The following is a 19,981-nucleotide window of genomic DNA, read 5'->3' on the forward strand; positions in this document are numbered from 1 at the left end:
GAGTCAAAGGTCACAAGACCATTCAATATTGATGGCTCATTGTCAGTTGATTACAAAGTTCCATTAGTTTACAGGTTACACATTGGAGCCTACCTAAACGAGTTTTACAGGCTCAGGTCAATCACAGTTCACATTAGTTTTATCCAAAGTTAATGATATAAGAAATCACTTTATACAACTATCTATACAACAGCTCTACTCCATCCATCCTGATCCCCACACATCACACACAGCTCTACTCCATCCATCCTGATCCCCACACATCACACACACAGCTCTACTCCATCCATCCTGACCCCCACACATCACACACACAGCTCTACTCCATCCATCCTGATCCCCCCACACATCACACACACAGCTCTACTCCATCCATCCTGACCCCCACACATCACACACACAGCTCTGCTCCATCCATCCTGACCCCCACACATCACACACACACAGCTCTACTCCATCCATCCTGACCTCCACACATCACACACACACAGCTCTACTCCATCCATCCTGACCTCCACACATCACACACACAGCTCTACTCCATCCATCCTGACCCCCACACATCACACACACAGCTCTACTCCATCCATCCTGACCCCCACACATCACACACAGCTCTACTCCATCCATCCTGACCCCCCACACATCACACACACAGCTCTACTCCATCCATCCTGACCCCCACACATCACACACACAGCTCTACTCCATCCATCCTGACCCCCACACATCACACACACAGCTCTACTACATCCTGTTCACATCACACACAGCTCTACCCCATCCATCCTGATCCTCACACATCACACACACAGCTCTACCCCATCCATCCTGACCCTCACACATCACACACACAGCTCTACTTTATCCATCCTGACCCCCACACATCACACACAGCTCTACTCCATCCATCCTGACCCCCACACATCACACACAGCTCTACCCCATCCATCCTGACCCCCACACATCACACACACAGCTCTACTCCATCCACCCTGACCCTCACACATCACACACACAGCTCTACTCCATCCATCCTGACCCCCACACATCACACACAGCTCTACTCCATCCATCCTGACCCCCACACATCACACACAGCTCTACCCCATCCATCCTGACCCCCACACATCACACACACAGCTCTACTCCATCCATCCTGACCCCCACACATCACACACAGCTCTACTCCATCCATCCTGACCCCACACATTACACACACACAGCTCTACTCCATTCATCCTGACCCCCACACATCACACACACAGCTCTACTCCATCCATCCTGACCCCCACACATCACACACACAGCTCTACCACCCCACACAGTAGAGTTCTACATTCACTGATCTCCTCTGGTCATGTGATCCCTGACTCCTCCCACCCATGTGATCACACGACAGTGACATCATCACAGGTCCTGCAAGCTCCCTGCTGCTGTGTGGTTCTGCAGGTCTGTGTGTCCTCTAAATCGCTGGCGATGTGTGTGTGTTGAGGAGTATAACCCCCATCAGGACTGCAGGGAGGTGAGTACTGGAATAATGTATTAATAAGCACACTCTATAAGTAATCCTCTGTTGATGTCGCCTGTGACCTTATGATGGCATTCAGGCTTTTTGGGTTGGTGACTTACAGCTTGGCACATCCTCACTTGTAGATCTTGGCGCACTCTTGCTTGTGAGAGCATCTGGTGTGTAGCGCCCTCTTCAGGACCCCGCAGATCTGCTATGGGGTTCAGGTCCGGGCTCTGGTAAGTAGCGCCCTCTTCAGGTCCCCCCGTGGATCTGCTCTGGGGTTCAGGTCCGGGCTCTGGTGTGTAGCGCCCTCTTCAGGTCACCTGTAGCCCTGCTATGGGGTTCAGGTCTGGGCTCTGGTGTGTAGCGCCCTCTTCAGGTCACCTGTAGCCCTGCTATGGGGTTCAGGTCTGGGCTCTGGTGTGTAGCGCCCTCTTCAGGTCACCTGTAGCCCTGCTATGGGGTTCAGGTCTGGGCTCTGGTGTGTAGCGCCCTCTTCAGGTCACCTGTAGCCCTGCTAAGGGGTTCAGGTCTGGGCTCTGGTGTGTAGCGCCCTCTTCAGGCCCCCCACAGATCTGCTATGGGGTTCAGCTGCAGCCTCTAGTGGGACGTTCTCTTGTTGCTTCGGGTCGTCGTGCTGAAAGGTGAATTTCGTCTTCATCTCCAGGTTTCCAGCAGAGAACTGAAGTTTTTGGGCCAGAATGGATGGATATTTGGGGCTGTTGATAATTGCCTCTCCGTCACTAATGCCCCAGTTCCAGATAAACTGCCCTCCATAGTGCAGCACCCACCATCTTCACTGCGGTTTTGGGGTCTTCTGCTGCCAGCAGTGTTGGCTTTACACCAGGCCGACCTTCTGGGATTCTGTCCGACAAGGTCCCCTTCGGTCTCCTCAGACAGAACACGTTCTCCACAGACTTCTGCTTTTGTGATGGAGGTTCTGGCAAAACATGGCCGGCTTGTATGATCTCTGTTAGTAAAGTCTTGTCCCCTCCCCCACAGCCCCGACATATGAAGAACACGGGAGATAGTTGTGACTCACCAGAAACTACTGTTGCTGTTGGCCTCTTGGCCTCCTGGAACAATTCCCCGATGGGCTTTTCACCAGTTTCTGAGGAACGTCCCATTCTTGGTGATGTCATTGCTAGGTTATTAATCCCCTTCTTGCTGACGGTCTCCACTGTGCCCTATAGCATATGTCATGTCTCAGAGATGTTTCGCCTCCTCCTCCTGATGACACCTTCCAACAAGCAGACCCCTTTGATGTTCTGTAAGATCTTTATGGACCAACTCAGAAAATGTCAGGAAAATCCTCCTAGAAGAGCCGAACTTTATATGGGGGAACCCAGAATCCCTGTATATAATGGCAGCGGGGTGCTGACTGCTGTCTAACAGGAGGTCACATGTGATTGGCTAATTCTGAACACAACCACAAATATAAGAGGGTGTGAACACTTGTGCAAACACATTATTTTAGTTTTGTCAGTTTTATTTTCCACCCTCGGCCGCAGGCGGAGGGGGGGGGGGGGTGAGGTGCCTGGCAAATCAACACTTCTAAAAGTACCAATGGGTTATTATAGAAGCGTTCATATGTGAGGAATTTGCCGGGCAAAACAGCGCAGAACTAAACTACCTGAGATGTGCCGGCAGGAGTTTCCATTGACTCCTATGGGAGCAGAAGTTAGTGGAATCTCCTGTGCTGGGAATAGATTCCTCGCTGATTACAGAAGGGCATTTAAAAGGTGCTTCTGGGCAGAAGAACCTTTTAAATTTCCTGCTGTTAACTTCTGTCAGTCCTGCAGGGATGGAGGGACTACTAGACAATTCCCCAATAGCTGAGGCAGTAGGGGACACCTCTCTCCCCAAGGGAATTCTCTATAGCAGGGAGAGAGAGGGGGTGGGGTTACAGGGATTCCCCAGAGCGTGGGAGGAAGGAGCGGGGCAACGGGACCTGTCCCCTTAGCTGCACCCCTAGCCACGCCCCAATAGATGCCTCAATAAAAAACGCTTTATACCGAAATAAGACTAACACACATGTGTAAATAAACGACAGGCACACCATTTACTTTCAGGCACGTGGCTGTATCTATTAATATTAAGCACCAGAATTGCATATGTAACTTGCATATAAACAGTTTAACACTTTATGCACAGATAAGCAAACTTTGAGGAGGCACATGAGATAAGGGGAGGCTAGCTAGAGAGACTGAATATGACTGACTCACAACAACAAACCCTATCATCCAACTAACTGTAATTTGCCAACCTGACACGACCTAACAATCTCCAGTACTCACAAAATAGGACCCTCTGGGAAATCTGTGATCTGTACAGCTTGACAATGCTGTGGCTGCTTTATTGAAGCGGAGCTGGAAGGCTGGCTTGAACAGATGCAAGGGTTGAAGACATGAGCTGAGTGTCATTAACTGTATACAGGGTGTCTTGAAAGTTTACATAACACGTCTCTAATTACAACAGGACAGAGGAGAAGGAAGCCTAGCTGGGGCCATTCCTCCCCCTGCTTCTCGCTCCCTCTATTCCCACTCCATACTGCTCACAGCCTCCCTCCAAACTGCTCCTTGGTTTCCATCTTCTAACCCTGTTATGTTTTTCTAACTGCAACATTGAAATGAGCCAGAAACCCCCTCCTTTTTTTCTCACTCAGCAGCTATGTGATTTAGGCTGCATTCAGACGAACGTATATCGGCTCGGTTTTCACGCCGAGCCGATATACGTTGTCCTCGTGTGCAGGGGGGGGGGAGGATGGAAGAGCCAGGAGCAGGAACTGTGCTCCCGCCCCCTCTCTGCCTCCTCTCCACCCCTCTGCACTATTTGCAATGGGGAGAGGCAGTCCGGGGGCAGGGCTAAGTTCCGAGTATTATGACTGATGCTCCGCATAGGGGAGATTGTGTGAAACACCTGAAAACATCTAAGGCTCCCAGGTCCCACAATTAAGCCAGATTGGGGGCAAGAGCCTGGCGGTCACCCCCCTAACAATTTACTTGGGACAGACCATAAGCAGCAAAGCACACGCGCTGGCACATCTTAGCTAAGCGACACACTAGCTGCAACCAAGGCCAATCACCGCCTGGGGGTGACACCACTGCCTCTTCTTCTGTGTTACATTCTGGCATTGCTGTCCAATCCCCCGGATGAGACTGCATCCACGGCGCACCCAAAATTTTTCCTGCGCAGCCTTCAGCTGCCCTCATGCCACACGCTCGCTTGATAGCCACAACAGCCTCATGTCTATTTATAAGTGCATCTTGGATGAGGAGGAACCAGAGGCACACACTGCAGAGGGTTGACAGGGCCAGGCAGCAACCCTTCTTGAAAGTGTGGGCGATAGCCCACAATGCTGATGAGAATTGATGATAAATTGATGCACAATAATAATTCCAAATCCGTGCCACCTCAGTCACAAAATTGTCAGGAGCCGCAAACGTGTGCATAAAGAGGACTCTGGTGCCAGCACTTCTACACATCTCTGCAATGCAGCAGCGCATACTAACACCAAAGATTGGTTTGAAGCAGGAGGTGTCGCCCTAACAGCCACCACAGGTATACAGTGACCCTGTGAAAGTCTCATTAAATCAGTTACGCTTACTGTGAACGCTCCAAACCAGTATCTCGGATAACTGTGGTAAAACGAGAGATAATGCCGATCAGCACTGTTCCCCAGACCCCAAGAAGCTGGTGGCATAATAAGCCCAAGAAACCGTGACCAAGGTAGGACCCCCCAATCCTCTGTGTGGGAAGTACTTGAGCGGGCCCAGGGTTAGGTTCGGACCCAGCCTCCACCTTGTGTGACCCAATGTGCCATGAATTACATAGCTATGGGAAACCCGTGTGTATCCACACAATTCATTCTATGTATGTGTCAGATAGCTGAACACTGCAATGGGAAAGCCTTTGTGCACCCACAGTATGGGTGAACCCCTGAAACATTTCAGTAGCAAGACTATAGGCAAACCCGTCAAACCTTTCAGTAGCAAGACTATAGGCGGACTCAGTGAAACATTTCTATTGCAAGACTATAGGAGAACCCCTCAAACCTTTCTGTAGCAAGTGTATAGACGGACCTCTGAAACATTTCTGTAGCAAGACTATAGGCAAACCCCTCAAACCTTTCTGTAGCAAGTGTATAAGTGGACCCCTGAAGCCTTTCTGTAGCAAGACTATAGGCGAACTCCTCAAACCTTTCTGTAGCAAGTGTATAGGCGGACCCTGTGAAACATTTCTGTAGCAAGATTATAGGTGAACCCCTCAAACCTTTCTGTAGCAAGTGTATAGGCAAACCCATGAAACATTTCTGTGGCAAGTGTATAGGCAGACCCCAGAAACCTTTCTGTAGAAAGTGTATAGGCGAACCTCTGAAACCTTTCTGTAGAAAGTGTATAGGCGGACCTCTGAAACCTTTCTGTAGAAAGTGTATAGGCGGACCCCTAAAACCTTTCTGTAGGAAGTGTATAGACAGACCCCTGAAACCTTTCTGTAGCAAGTGTATAAGTGGACCCCTGAAACCTTTCTGTAGCAAGTGTATAAGTGGACCCCTGAAACCTTTCTGTAGCAAGAGTATAGGCGAACCCCTCAAACCTTTCTGTAGCAAGTGTATAAGTGGACCCCTGAAACCTTTCTGTAGCAAGTGTATAAGTGGACCCCTGAAACCTTTCTTTAGCAACAGTATAGGCATACCCCTCGAACCTTTCTGTAGCAAGTGTATAGGCGGACCCCTGAAACCTTTCTGTAGCAAGTGTATAGGCGGACCCCTGAAACCTTTCTGTAGCAAGTATATAGGCGGACCCCTGAAACCTTTCTGTAGCAAGAGTATAGGCGGACCCCTGAAACATTGCTGTGGCAAGTGTATAGGCGAACCCCTTAAACCTTTCTGTAGCAAGAGTATAGGCGGACCCCTGAAACATTGCTGTGGCAAGTGTATAGGCGAACCCCTTAAACCTTTCTGTAGCAATAGTATAAACGAACACCTGAAAAATTTGTTTAGCAAGAATATAGGCAAAGTCCTGAGAAATTGGTGTACCAAGAGTACAAGTGTACCCCTGAAAAATTGGTTTACCCCCAGGGCAGGTGAAACCCATAAACATTTTTTTTAAGATAGAGGTCGTTGTTGCTTAATTTATAACTGACCCTGGAGGCAGCTCTATGAAAAAATGAGTTTTAACAGCCTTTTGGCCCACAAAAAAATTGGCAGTTCAGTGTGATGACATGCTGTTTTAGGAGGAGGAGGAGGAGGAGGAGGAGTAAGATCCAAGAGGGATAGACAAAGTTACTTCTCCCATTTTGGGGTTAGAGAGAGGATGCATATTTCTCCTGTTGCAGCTAAAATAGTCTTTATAATCCGCTGCTTTCCACTGGTGCAGAAGGGAAGTCTGGGGAAATCCAGCATTTGTTCATCTTAATGAGTGTGAGCATGTCGGCGATGTCAGTTGACAGGCGAGTACGCTTATCCGTGATGATCCCCCAAAGCAGCACTAAACACCCTCTCTGCTAAGACGCTAGCGGCAGGGCAGGCCAGCACCTCCAGGGTGTATAGCGCAAGTTCATGCCACGTGTGCAGCTTTGACACCCAATAGTTGTATGCAGCAGAGGGATCACGGAAGATGGTGGTACGATCGGAATGTACTCCCTCACCATCTTTTTACAGTGCTCCCTCCGACTCAGCATTGATTGGGGAATGGTGACACAGTCTGGCTGGGGAGCCATAAAACTGGTAAAGGCCTTGGAGAGTGTTCCCCTGCCTGCGCTGGACATGCTGCCTGATCCCTGCATCTCCCCTGCTACTTGGCCCTCTGAACTACGTCTCCTACCGGTAGCGCTGTCAGATGGGAACTTTAGCATCACTTTTTCCACCAGGGCCCTGTGGTATTGCATCACTCTCGTACCCCTTTCCTCTTTGGGATTGAGAGTAGAAAGGTTCTCCTTATACAGTGGATCGAGAAGAGTGTACACCCAGTAATCCGTGTTGGCCAGAATGCGTCTAACGTGAGGGTCACGTGAAAGACAGCCTAACATGTAATCAGCCATGTGTGCCAGGGTACCAGTACGCAACACATCACTGTCCTCACTAGGAGGATGACTTTCAGGATCCTTCTCCTCCTCTTCAGCCCATACACGCTGAACAGATGAGAGGGAAGCAGCATGGGTACCCTCTGCAGTGTGGCCAGCAGTCTCTTTCCCCTTCTCCTGCTTCTCCTCCCCCTCCACCAAAAGGTGCTGAGATACAGACGTGATGGTGGTCTGGCTATCAAGCGACATACTGTCATCCCCCATTTCCTGTTCTAAGCGCAAAGTGTTGGCCTTTATGCTTTGCAGCGAACTTCTCAGCAGGCAAAGCAGCGGGATGGTAACGCTAACGCCGCTCACCATTTCTGTAGACTCCTCAAAGTTGCTGAGGACCTGACAGATGTCTGCCATCCATGCCCACTCCTCTATGAAGAACTGCGGAGGCTGACTACCACTCCACCGGCCATGTTGCAGCTGGTATTCTACAATTGCTCTACGCTGCTCGTAAAGCCTGGCCAACATGTGCAGTGTAGGATTCCAGTACGTGGACATGTCGCACAGCAGTCAGTGCTCTGGCAGCTGGAAGCGATGTTGCAGTCTGCAGGGACGGCACACCGGGAAAAATAGTGGCGACTGGGGACCGAGTACCGAGAAACCGCCATCACCATCATGCTGTGGAAAACCTCCGTTTCCACTAGCCTGTATGGCAGCATCTTCAGGCTGATTAATTTGGCAATGTGCACATTTAAAGATTGTGCATGTGGACGTGTGGCGGTGTATTTCTGCTTTCGCTCCAACGCTTGTGTTAGCGATAGCTGAACGCTGCGCTGGGAGACATTGCTGGAGAGAGTGGGGGACCGTGGAGGTGAGGGTATGGGTGCAGGCTTGGAGGTGCTCGTGCCTGCGTCCTGGGAGGGGGATTGGATCTGTGTGCCAGGTTGTGGCTCAGGGGAAGTAGCAGTGGTATGACCCGGAGGCGGTGAATGGCCTTCGTCCAACCTGGTGGGGTGTTTGGCCATCATATAAAAAATAAATCTTGGTATTTGTATAGCACCAACTTATTCCGCAGCGCTTTCAGGTAATTATTATTTATTACCCCCCACCAAGCTCAGTTCTCATTTTACCAACCTCGGAAGGATGAAAGGCTGAGTCACCCTTGAGCCGGCTACCTGGATCATGCGGGGATCGAACTTGCAACCTTCAGGTCATAGGCGAAAGAATACACACTGCGCCATACGAGTCTCATATGCCTGCGCATGCTGGTGATAGTGAGGCTGGTAGTGGCTCCCTGGCTGATCTTGGTGCGCTACAGGCTGCACACCACTGTTCGTCAGTCATCCGTGCTCCCACTGAAAAGCATCCACACCTTTGAACATCTAGCCCTCTGCACAGAGGCTTGCCATGAGGGGGTGCTGTGTGAAAAAGTTGGGGGATTATTGGCTCTGGCCCTGCCTCTCTCCCTGCCTCTTCCAACCTGTCCTGCTGCTGCACTTACCTCCCCCTCTGAAGCCCTGTCTTCAGTAAGCTTAGCAAGCCAGATTGGGTCAGTCACCTCATCGTCCAGCAGCTCTTCCTCCAAACCTCTGTCCGCTCCTCCATCGGACTTACTGCCTTTTCATCAACCTCACTGACAGACAACTGTGTCTCATTATCTTCATCCACAAAAAGCTCCTGAGACAGTTGCCGGAAGTCCCCAGCCTCATCACCCAGACTCCGGGTCATTTCCAAATGTTGGGCATCAGTCACAACAAACTCCTCAGGTGGGTGAGGAACCGTTTTTTCTGACTCAGGGCAGGGACCCCAGAACAGTTTCTAAGAGTCTGCCTGTAAAGAATCTCTCATTTTCCTGGAGTGACCAGGCTGGAAGGAAGGAGGAGCAGCCTGAAGATTCAGAGGTGCAGTCCGTAGGCCGGTAGGAGTGGACTGTATGGAGGTTGTACTGGTCTGTACTGGACTGTACTGGTGTTGGATAAATGGTTGATACCTATCGGTAATTTACCGCTCACAGAGACTTGTAGATGAGAGGCTGTATGGAGTGGCAGAAACAATTAACCCAGTGGATAGTGCTGATAACTGTGGCTACTTCACCGCACACAGACAATGCTAGATGTGAGATGCTGTGCACAGTGGCAGAAAAAGGTAACAAACTGTTTAGTGAGGAGATTTTAGGCTAGTTTACCACACACAGCGATTGGCATATGTGAGATATTCTGCAGCGCCCCAGGAAAAATTAACAGACTGCTTAGCATGGCGAATTTAGGCTAGTTCACCACACATAGAGTTTGGTGGATGTGAGATGCTCTGCAGAGCCCCAGGAAAACGTAACCCACTGTTTAGCATGGAGAATTTAGGCTAGTGTACCACACACAGCGATTGGCGGATGTGAGATACTCAGCAGTGCCCCAGGAAAAATCAACGGACTGCTTAGAGTGGAGAATTTAGGCTACTTCACCACACACAGCGATTGACAGATGTGAGATACTCTGCACTAGCCCAGCCAACAATTAACCGGCTGTTTAGTGATGAAAACTATGGCTAATTCATCCCACACAGAGAATGGTAGATGTGAAATATTCTGCACAGGCCTAGATGCTTGAAAAAAAAATTGGTGCACTACTGCTCCCAGTCAGCCATAAAAGTAATACACACAATCAGGAGTAGCCCTAAGAAGGACTGTTGGGCTTTTGAAGACAGGATCCTACTCTAACACTTTCCCTATCTCAGCAGCAGCACTTTCCCTAACGTCTGCCAGCATGCGTCTGAGGTGAGCCGCGGGCGGGACCAGTTTAAGTACTCAGTGGTCACCTGATCCCGCCAGCCACTCACTGCTGTAGACCTGCACAGGGGTGGCACGTCACAGTAGGAAGTGGTAATGCCTTCCCTGCATGATTAGTAGCTAAAAAATGGTACCAAACATGCCGGGAGGGGAAATAAACTTGACTTGAGTACCGTATAGTGCTCGCCTCGACTATCGAGCATCTCAAGTAGCCTAATACTCGATCGAGCATCCAGCTCGGACGAGCATGCTCGCTCATCTCTAGTTACTATATAGAGATGAGCGAACGTACTCGGTAAGGGCGATTTCGCAATCGAGCACCGCGATTTTCGAGTACTTCGCAACTCGGGTGAAAAGTACTCGGGGGCGCTGTGGGGCAGGGGGTTGCAGAGGGGAGTGGGGGGTAGCAGCGGGGAACAGGGGGGAGCCCTCTCTCTCCCCCCCATTCCCCGCTGCAACCCCCCGCTCACCCACAGCGCACCCGAGTACTTTTCACCCGAGTAGTGAAGTACTCGAAAATCGCGGTGCTCGATTGCGAAATCGCCCTTACCGAGTACGTTCGCTCATCTCTATTACTATATCCTCAAATGCTTTCCCTTTTATTCTGTCCAGTAATTTCATTGTTTTACATGGGATTTGTGCTTTTGTTTCTTACCTTTTCATCCTCTTTTCATTTAGGTCTAAGCAATATAGAATCCACCGCTGTTCAAAGATGGAGAAGGACAGAAAGAAGACTGCGGAGAGTGTATTAAATCTCACCCTAGAGATACTCTTTCAGCTTACTGGAGAGGTGAGAGATTCTGATGATGTCACATTACATCATTCTTATCTATCGTAATAACAGATGATGTCACTGGAGAGGAGAGGGATTCTGATGATGTCACATTACATCATTCTTATCTATGGTAATAACAGATGATGTCACTGGAGAGGGAAGAGATTCTGATGATGTCACTGGAGAGGGGAGAGATTCTGAGGATGTCACATTACATCATTCTTATCTATGGTAATAACAGATGATGTCACTGGAGAGGAGAGGGATTCTGAGGATGTCACATCACATCATTCTTATCTATGGTAATAACAGATGATGTCACTGGAGAGGAGAGGGATTCTGAGGATGTCACATCACATCATTCTTATCTATGGTAATAACAGATGATGTCACTGGAGAGGGGAGAGATTCTGATGATGTCACTGGAGAGGGGAGAGATTCTGATGATGTCACATTACATCATTCTTATCTATGGTAATAACAGACGATGTCACTGGAGAGGAGAGGGATTCTGATGTCACATTACATTAACTTACCTTCCCTGTGCTAGTAAGGCAATAAAAGAACCCAGGTTATCTATAAACACGGAGATGGTGAGGGAGCTGTTACTTCCAAATACAAAAGCAAGCATCTCACGTGAATGCAACAATCCTTCTTCAGTCTGCTGAAAGCATGTGTGGAGCCTTGGCTAGCTGCAAGTCCAAGCAGTAAAGAATACGAAACAGGATAGGCTGCCAGCTTCTTCACACAACTTCATTCTTTATGGAAAATGTATATTCAGAACACGAGACACATAGATAGAAATGCCTTGTCCGCAGCGACGCGTTTCATCAGAAACTTCTGCCTTTGTCAAAGCTGGCGAAACAAGAAAATACAATGGTTTTAAAAGAATGAAAACAGCTGAATGTCTCTGGTTCTTGATGATGACGAGCCGTGTTACTCCCCTCCACTACCACATGGATGCCACACCTCCTCTACCTAAGCATATGTTTAGAATAGTCTACAACTTAGTGTGTGTGTATGTATATATATATATATATATATATATATAGTAAGGACTGCCTCGAATTGCGTTCCATTAGTACTCTCACTAATCAAACCGTATCCATTCATAGAATAATCATATAATACAAATACATAGCGATTCATGCATAAAGTCTAATATTTTTTTTAAACCAATAAGATAGAGTAAAAATACATTTATATAGCAATCCTAAAATAAATTCTAAATATCACAGCAAAAAAATAAAGAAAGGAAGGACTAAATTTTTTCCAATTGTACATTGAGACTAGAGATGAGCGAGCATACTCGGCCACGCCCCTTTTTCGCCCGAGTACCGCGATTTTCGAGTACTTCCGTACTCGGGCGAAAAGATTCGGGGGGCGCCGTGGGTGAGTGGGGGGTTGCAGCGGGCAGTGGGGGGGGAGAGGGAAAGAGAGAGAGGGCTCCCCCCTGTTTCCCGCTGCTACCCCCCGCGCCGCCACGCCTCCCCCGGAGCCCCCTGAATCTTTTCACCCGAGTACGGAAGTACTCGAAAATCGCGGTGCTCGATCGAGTAATTACTCGAAACGAGTACGTTCGCTCATCTCTAATTGAGACCCTTTGGAACCAGGGTCTGTAGTTGAAAGATCCAGAACATCTCTTTTTTTGCGAAGTGTTTCCACTGAATTCATAAATATCTGCTCTACTGGGGTTATTTTAAGGGATTTACTATCCCCACCATGATGTTGTTCTCAAAGGTGATGCGGGATACTAGGATTTGTAATTCCATTTTTAATATTGCGTTTATGTTATGTCAACCTTGTTTTTAATTTGTTTTTGGTTCTCCCGATATATCGCTTATTACATGAGCGCTCTAATCAATAAATTCAATTCTTACTGACACAATTGAATCTTTCCTTAATAGAATAATTTTATTACCATATGTATCTCTTTCCTTTAATGCGTAATATGATGACATTGACATCTCTTTTTTCCACACTTATAAGAGCCGACTAATTTTCTGGTTAATAACCATTTAGTGGTGGTGATCCTTTTCCCAGGGTAGGAGGGGGCTAAAATGTTTTTTAACCCCTTAATGACGCGGCCATTTTTCTTTTTCCATTTTCGTTTTTTCCTCCCCCTTTAAAAAAATCATAACTCCTTTATTTATCCATCGACGTCGCTGTATGAGGGCTTGTTTTTTGCGGGACGAGTTGTATTTTTCAATGGTGCTATTTAAAGTACCATATGATGTACTGAAAAACTTTAAAAAAATTCTAAGTGGAGTAAAATGGGAAAAAAACCGAAATTTCGCCCTCTTTTAGTGCATCTTGCTTTTACGGCGCACAAACGGCAACAAAAATGACATGATAACTTTATTCTATGGGTCGGTACGATTACTACGATACACCAAACTTCTATAGTTTTTTTTTTACTATACTGCTCTTTTTTTTTTTTTAAAGACATTAAATTTTTTTTCAATTATTTTCTGCCGTCATTTTGTGCGCTCAAAAACTTTTTTATTTTTCCGTCGACGTAGTTGAGCAAGGTCTCATTTTTTGCGCGATGTCCTGTAGTTTCTGATAGTACCATCTTGGAATACATACGACTTTTTAATCGCTTTTTATTGCATTTTTTTCTGGGAGACAGGGTAACTAAAAAAGTGCATTTCTGGCGCTCTTTATTTATTTTTTTGGACGACGTTCACCGTGCGGGAAAAATAATGCACTACTTTGATAGATCGGACGTTTACGGACGCAGCGATGCCAAATACATATTTTTAATTTATTATTTAGATTTTTTAATAATAGATATGGCAAAAGGGGGGTGATTTAAACTTTTACAACTTTTTTTTTTTTTCAATTAAAAAAAACTTAGTTTTTTTTTTTTTACATTACTTTGAAGTCCCCCTGGGGGACTTTAAGATGCGATGCTTTGATAGCTCCTGCAGTATGACGTAATGCTATAGCATTACGTCATACTGCTTTTTGACAGGCAGTCTATCAAGCCACCCTGTGTGGATGGCTTGATAGGCAGTCTGTTAAGGCAGCCCTGGGGCCTTTCATTAGGCCCCCGGCTGCAATGACACCTGCACGGCTCCCCCGATCTCACCGCGGGGGGGCCGTGCGGGACCCCCGAGGATTTAAGTGCCGCTGTCAGAATTGACAGCGGCATTTAAATGGTTAATAGCCGCGATCGGCCGCTCGCGGCTATTGCCCGCTGGTGTCAGCTGTTATAAACAGCTGACGCCCGCGCTGTATGAAGAGAGGTTGCATCGCAACCTCTTTTCATACATACCCCGCGGCCACAGAACTTACCGGTACGTCCTTGGTCGTGAAGGGGTTAATGTTCTATTTAAAAAGGGATCATTAACAAGGATACTCCAATTTTTACGCAATGTTTTCTTAATATCGCTATGGTTATGACTATATTAAGTGATAAAAGCACTCTTCTTCTTATTCTTTTCTTTTTTCTATAGTTTTCCACAATCCTATGAGACCATGTGAGGGGATATCAGCTTTATCGATCTCATTAGTTAATTCTCCCTCTATTATTCTCTTAAAAGCATTATCTACAAGTTTCAGGGCGTATTTTTTTTTGTTTAAAACATTCTTTTAATAATGTAGCTTGTTTTTCAAAATCATTGATTTGGGTACAATTCCTTCTCATTCTCTTTATCTGGCTATAGGGTATATTTTTATTCCAAAAACTGGCCTGACAGCTGGTAAAATCTAAAAGCTGTTCATGTCCACCTTTTAAAATGTTTTGGTGTTTATCTTATTATGATCTGATTTTCCTACACTGTTAATCATCTGGAATACTCTGTGCACCCCAATTAAAAAAGACATAGACAAACTGTAGCTAGTTTAGAGAAGAGCTACTAGTATGGTGAGCCGTCTGCGAATCATGTCCTATGAGGAACGTTTAAAGTATCTGGGAATGTTTATCTGGCTAAATGAAGGCTGAGAGGACATTTAATAGCGGTCTACAAACATTGGAAGGGCTGTCACGGTAAAGAGGGATCAGCCCTATTCTCATCTGCACAAGGAAAAACTAGAAGCAATGGGATGAAACTGAAGGAGAGGAGACACAGATTAGATATTAGAAAAAACTTTTTGACAGTGAGAGTGATCAATGAGTGGAACAGGTTGCCACAGGAAGTGGTGACTTCTCCTTGAAGGGAAATTTTTAAACAGAGGCTGGACAGACATATGTCTGGGATGATTAAGTGACCAGGCATTGAGTAGGGGGTTGGACCTGAGGACCCTAGAGGACCTTTCCAACTTTACCATTCTATGATACATCATTCTTAGATATGGTAATACCAGATGATATCACTAAAGAGGGGAGAGATTCTGATGATGTCACATTACATCATTCTTATATATTGTAATGACAGATCATGTCACTGGAGATGTGATGGACTCTGAAAATGTCTGTAGTAATGTTTATTAATCCTCATATACAGGATTACACAGTAGTGAAGAAGAGCTCTAGTGATGGCTGTTGGACCCCTGTGTGTGATGGATGGGATAGACCCCTGAGCCCAATCCCTGTGCTACCACCTCACCCCCTGATACATGAGGACATCAATGTACAGAAGATTCTAGAACTCACTAACAAGATGGTTGAGTTGCTGACTGGAGAGGTGACGCTGCAGGGAATGCTGGGACATTATACAGTAACAGCACTAGAGGCTTCTGGGTAATGACTGTATATTGTGTTGTCAGGTTCCTATAAGGTGTCAGGAGGTCGCTGTCTATTTCTCCATGGAGGAGTGGGAGTATTTAGAAGGACACAAGGATTTGTACAAGGAGGCCATGATGGAGACCCACCAGCCGCTCCCATCACCAGGTAATAGACAGGACTAAATCCACAGGGACTTTATTATCTGTATATAAAGAATGACTTCAGTGTCCCTCTGTGTTTCCTGCAGTTCCATCCAGTAAGAGAAGAACCCCAGAGAGATGTCCCCGTCCTCTTCTTCCACAGGACCATCAGGTAGATGGAGATGTCCCTCTGATCTGTAGAAGGCTGTGAAGCTCTTGTCTTCAGTCTTATTAGATGTCTTCTCCTTGTGTGATGAGGCCGGTGGAGATGGCAGGATTACCGCTGACCAGAGACATTCCATCTTGTCTGGATCTTCTCCCAGTGTTCTGGCAGTGGAGACTGCTGGTGGGAATAAGGAGCCAACAGGTTGGATTTATATCTATCTGCTCCTTTATTTCCCCCGAGACAAGCAGCGGATGTGTCTGGTAGACGCTGATCTCCTCCACTGAGACAACGTGCACTGTGTCTAGCCATGCCGAATATACATGTATATGAGGATCCTGAGGGGTCATTGAGCCGCCATCTAATATCTACATCCAGCTTCTAGACCAGCAGCTATTATGTGGCTCAGATAACTACTCTTGTCAGGTCATTATGCCATAAAACATTCCACACGATTTCTCCAACCATCTGCTGACTTCTACAATATTTGTCTCACAGCTTTTGTATCCAGATGAAGATCTGACCCATATTAATACTACAGAGACAAATGTGAGGGGCGATCAGCGGTGTAAAGAGGAGATGCCTACAGGTAACCGCCCAGGTGAGTAGTAACCACTAAATACAGCAGAGATGAGTCCCAGATTCTCCTCGGTCACCGGCTGCAGATAGTTATGTAGATTTATAAGCTCTGGGATCTGTCAGATTTTCCGCTGTATATTCCCCCATTCAGCTGGAGAACAAACTAAATATGGCTGACAATGTGATCTGTTATAGGAGATAACACAGGACGGGCATTTATAATATGGATGGGGAATATATGTGTGAGTCTTTCTTCATCATCTGCTGTAGTACTAAGCAGGTAAATGTGCCCAATTTTCAGTTCAAAACCAATAGCTCCTATTAGTCTCCTATGATATTACTATGTGAAAACGCAATAGAACATGAAGCCATGGACCCAGAATTTGGAGGTTTGAGGGTTACTGCTGTGTGTGTCAAGAATGACATTGTCAACATTTTAATCAACATCAGGAATAGAAGGAAAAATATAAAGAACATGGCTTTCATTTTACCAGAAGACGGCATCTGCTAATCCGGTATCTGAGCTGAAGGCTTCGTTTGTAGACTCTGGCATTGATCCAGCACCAAATAATGGACAACATACTGTAGCATACTGCACTGTCTTGTCCAGGACATATCAGCGGGCATGCCTGAAGTCGGATGGACCACATTGTAGGCAGTTAAAATGGCATGTGCTAGATTTGGCACTTTTTTGTTTTGTATTGTTAGCCCTCTAGTACGGGTCTAAAAAAATAAGGTTGCAGGGGAGAACTGGTTGCCGAACATCATGATCTACTGGTCCTCGCTCTACAACTGTTTTGCCATTGCTGTTTTTAGTGAGTTAATAACTGAGTTTTGCCACCTGACTTGTAGTACTGAAATGTTTCTTAACAAATCTAATCCTCTTTATATACCGCATACATATTCTGCAGCACTTTACATCACTTGACATTTTAGGTTCTGTCTGGGCTTTCAATTTTTAAATTCTTTTGATAGCATGTTTTTTGAAGTATGGGAGGAAACCAATGCAAACACAGGAAGAACATACAAACTCCATGCAGATGTTGTCCATAGTGATAACCATGAAGCTACCCTGCTGTCTAATAATATCAATATAACTTGTGAAATAGTAAAATCAGTTTTATACTTGGCAGATGATAGTACCGGGATCTCAGAGGGACTGATAACTGCAGATTGTAAAGCAGAAGATTGTAGTATCACACAATATACAAATGAAGAAACTGCCATTATCCTAGATGTGCCCTCAGCCCTTCACAGCAAAGATCCATCATCTGATCCTCTTATACAGGTTCCATCTTCAGATTCATCACAGACTGATAAGGAAAATCACAGCATGGGAAAACATGAAAGAGCTCACACAGGGGAGAAGCCATATTCATGTCCAGAATGTGGGAAATATTTTACAAGGAAATCAAGTCTTGTTTCACATCAGAGACATCACACAGGAGAGAAGAAATTTTCATGTTCTGAATGTGGGAAATGTTTTACAAGGAAATCAGATCTTGTAACACATAAGAGAATTCACACAGGAGAGAAGCCATTTTCATGTTCAGAATGTGGAAAATGTTTTATAAACAAATTCTATTTTGTTATACATAAGAGAATTCATACAGGAGAGAAGCCATTTTCATGTTCAGAATGTGGAAAATGTTTTACAAGGAAATCGGTTCATCTTACACATAAGAGAATGCACAAAGCAGAGAAAAGATTTTCATGTTCAGAATGTGGGAAATGTTTTTCAAGGAAATCAATTCTTGTTACACATCTGAGAATTCACACAGGGGAGAAGCCCTATTCATGTTCAGAATGTGGGAAATGTTTTTCAAGGAAATCAATTCTTGTTACCCATAAGAGAACTCACACAGGGGAGAAGCCATTGTCATGTTCAGAGTGTGGGAATTGTTTTACTAGCAAATCAGCTCTTGTTGCACATAACAGAATTCACACAGGGGAGAAGCCATTTTCATGTTCAGAATGTGGGAAATGTTTTACAAGGAAATCAGATTATGTTACACATATGAGAATACACACAGGAGAGAAAACATTTTCATGTTCAGAATGTGGGAAATGTTTTTCAAGGAAATCAATTCTTGTTGCACATAAGAGAATTCACACAGGGGAGAAACCATTTTCATGTTCAGAATGTGGGAAATGTTTTGCAATGAAATCACATCTTATTACACATATGAGAATTCACACCGGAGAGAAGCCATTTTCATGTTCAGAGTGTGGGAAATGTTTTTCAAGGAAATCAATTCTTGAAACACATCAGATAAGTCACACAGGAGTGAAGCCATTTTCATGTTCAGAGTGTGGGAAATGTTTTTCAAGGAAATCAATTCTTGAAACACATCAGATAAGTCACACAGGAGTGAAGCCATTTTCATGTTCAGAATGTGGGAAATGTTTTTCAAAGAAATCACATCTTGTTACACATCAGAGAAGTCACACGGGAGAGAAGCCATTTTCTTGTTCAGAATGTGGGAAATGTTTTCAAAGGAAATCACATCTTATTTCACATCTGAAAATTCACACAGGGGAGAAGCCATTTTCATGTTCAGAATGTGGGAAATGTTTTATTCAGAAAACAAATCTTGTAAGACACAAGAGAAGTCACACTCAGAATTAGCCATTTTCTTTAACTCATGTTATTTACAAATTGTAAAAAGAAGTATAGCAGCTACTAAGTGATGTCTTATGCAATAAAACCAGTAAATTATGATTATTGTATGTAATTACCAATGAACATCTGTTATTTAGAGATGAGCGAGCACCAAAATGCTCGGGTGCTCGTTACTCGAGTCGAACTTTCAGTGATGCTCGAGAGTTCGTTTCGAGTAACGAACCCCATTGAAGTCAATGGGTGACTCGAGCATTTTTGTATATCGCCGATGCTCGCTGAGGTTTTCATTTGTGAAAATCTGCAAAACACAAGAAAGTGATGAAAACGACACAGAAACGAATAGGGCAGGCGAGGAGCTACATTTTGGGCTGTATCTCAAGTTCCCAGGTCCCACTATTAAGCCACAATAGCGGCAAGAGTGAGACCCCCCCGCACTGTCAGCATAACGATCGTTCTCCTCTGCCACAGCTGTAACAGCTGTGGCAGAGAAGAACGATGTTAGCCCATTGAAGTCAATGGAGCCGTCAATACAGCCGACTCCATTGAAAGCAATGGGCTGCCGGCGATCGCGGGATGAATTGTCGGAAAGGGGTTAAATATATAAGCCCTTTCCTGCAATTCATCCAGAAATGTGTAAAAATAAAAAATATATATATATACTTACCTGGTCCCGGCAGAGCGATGTTAGCCCATTGAATTCATGAATGGGTGTGAGTGAG

The 19,981-nt window shown here is 45.7% G+C and overlaps 1 protein-coding gene across 1 annotated transcript; it reads left to right on the forward strand.

Moving 5' to 3' along the window:
* The first annotated feature begins 1,470 nt into the window (after positions 1-1,470).
* Positions 1,471-19,390, forward strand: LOC136629005 (oocyte zinc finger protein XlCOF7.1-like). Its single transcript, XM_066605107.1, has 6 exons — positions 1,471-1,525; positions 10,989-11,100; positions 15,799-15,922; positions 16,005-16,069; positions 16,559-16,661; positions 17,773-19,390. The coding sequence occupies exons 2-6, from the start codon at positions 11,023-11,025 to the stop codon at positions 19,266-19,268; spliced, it is 1,866 nt and encodes a 621-aa protein (XP_066461204.1). The 5' UTR covers positions 1,471-1,525; positions 10,989-11,022; the 3' UTR covers positions 19,269-19,390.
* The last annotated feature ends 591 nt before the right edge of the window (positions 19,391-19,981 follow it).

Source organism: Eleutherodactylus coqui, chromosome 5 (genome assembly GCF_035609145.1).
Source record: "Eleutherodactylus coqui strain aEleCoq1 chromosome 5, aEleCoq1.hap1, whole genome shotgun sequence".
NCBI classification, from domain to species: domain Eukaryota; kingdom Metazoa; phylum Chordata; class Amphibia; order Anura; family Eleutherodactylidae; genus Eleutherodactylus; species Eleutherodactylus coqui.

Excerpts from the sequence above, each read along its gene's own strand:
- LOC136629005 (XM_066605107.1), top strand. The coding sequence starts at position 11,023 with ATGGAGAAGGACAGAAAGAAGACTGCGGAGAGTGTATTAAATCTCACC. Across the intron at positions 15,923-16,004 it reads CCAGCCGCTCCCATCACCAG|TTCCATCCAGTAAGAGAAGA; the intron begins GTAATAGACAGG and ends TGTTTCCTGCAG. Across the intron at positions 16,662-17,772 it reads GCCTACAGGTAACCGCCCAG|ATGATAGTACCGGGATCTCA; the intron begins GTGAGTAGTAAC and ends TATACTTGGCAG.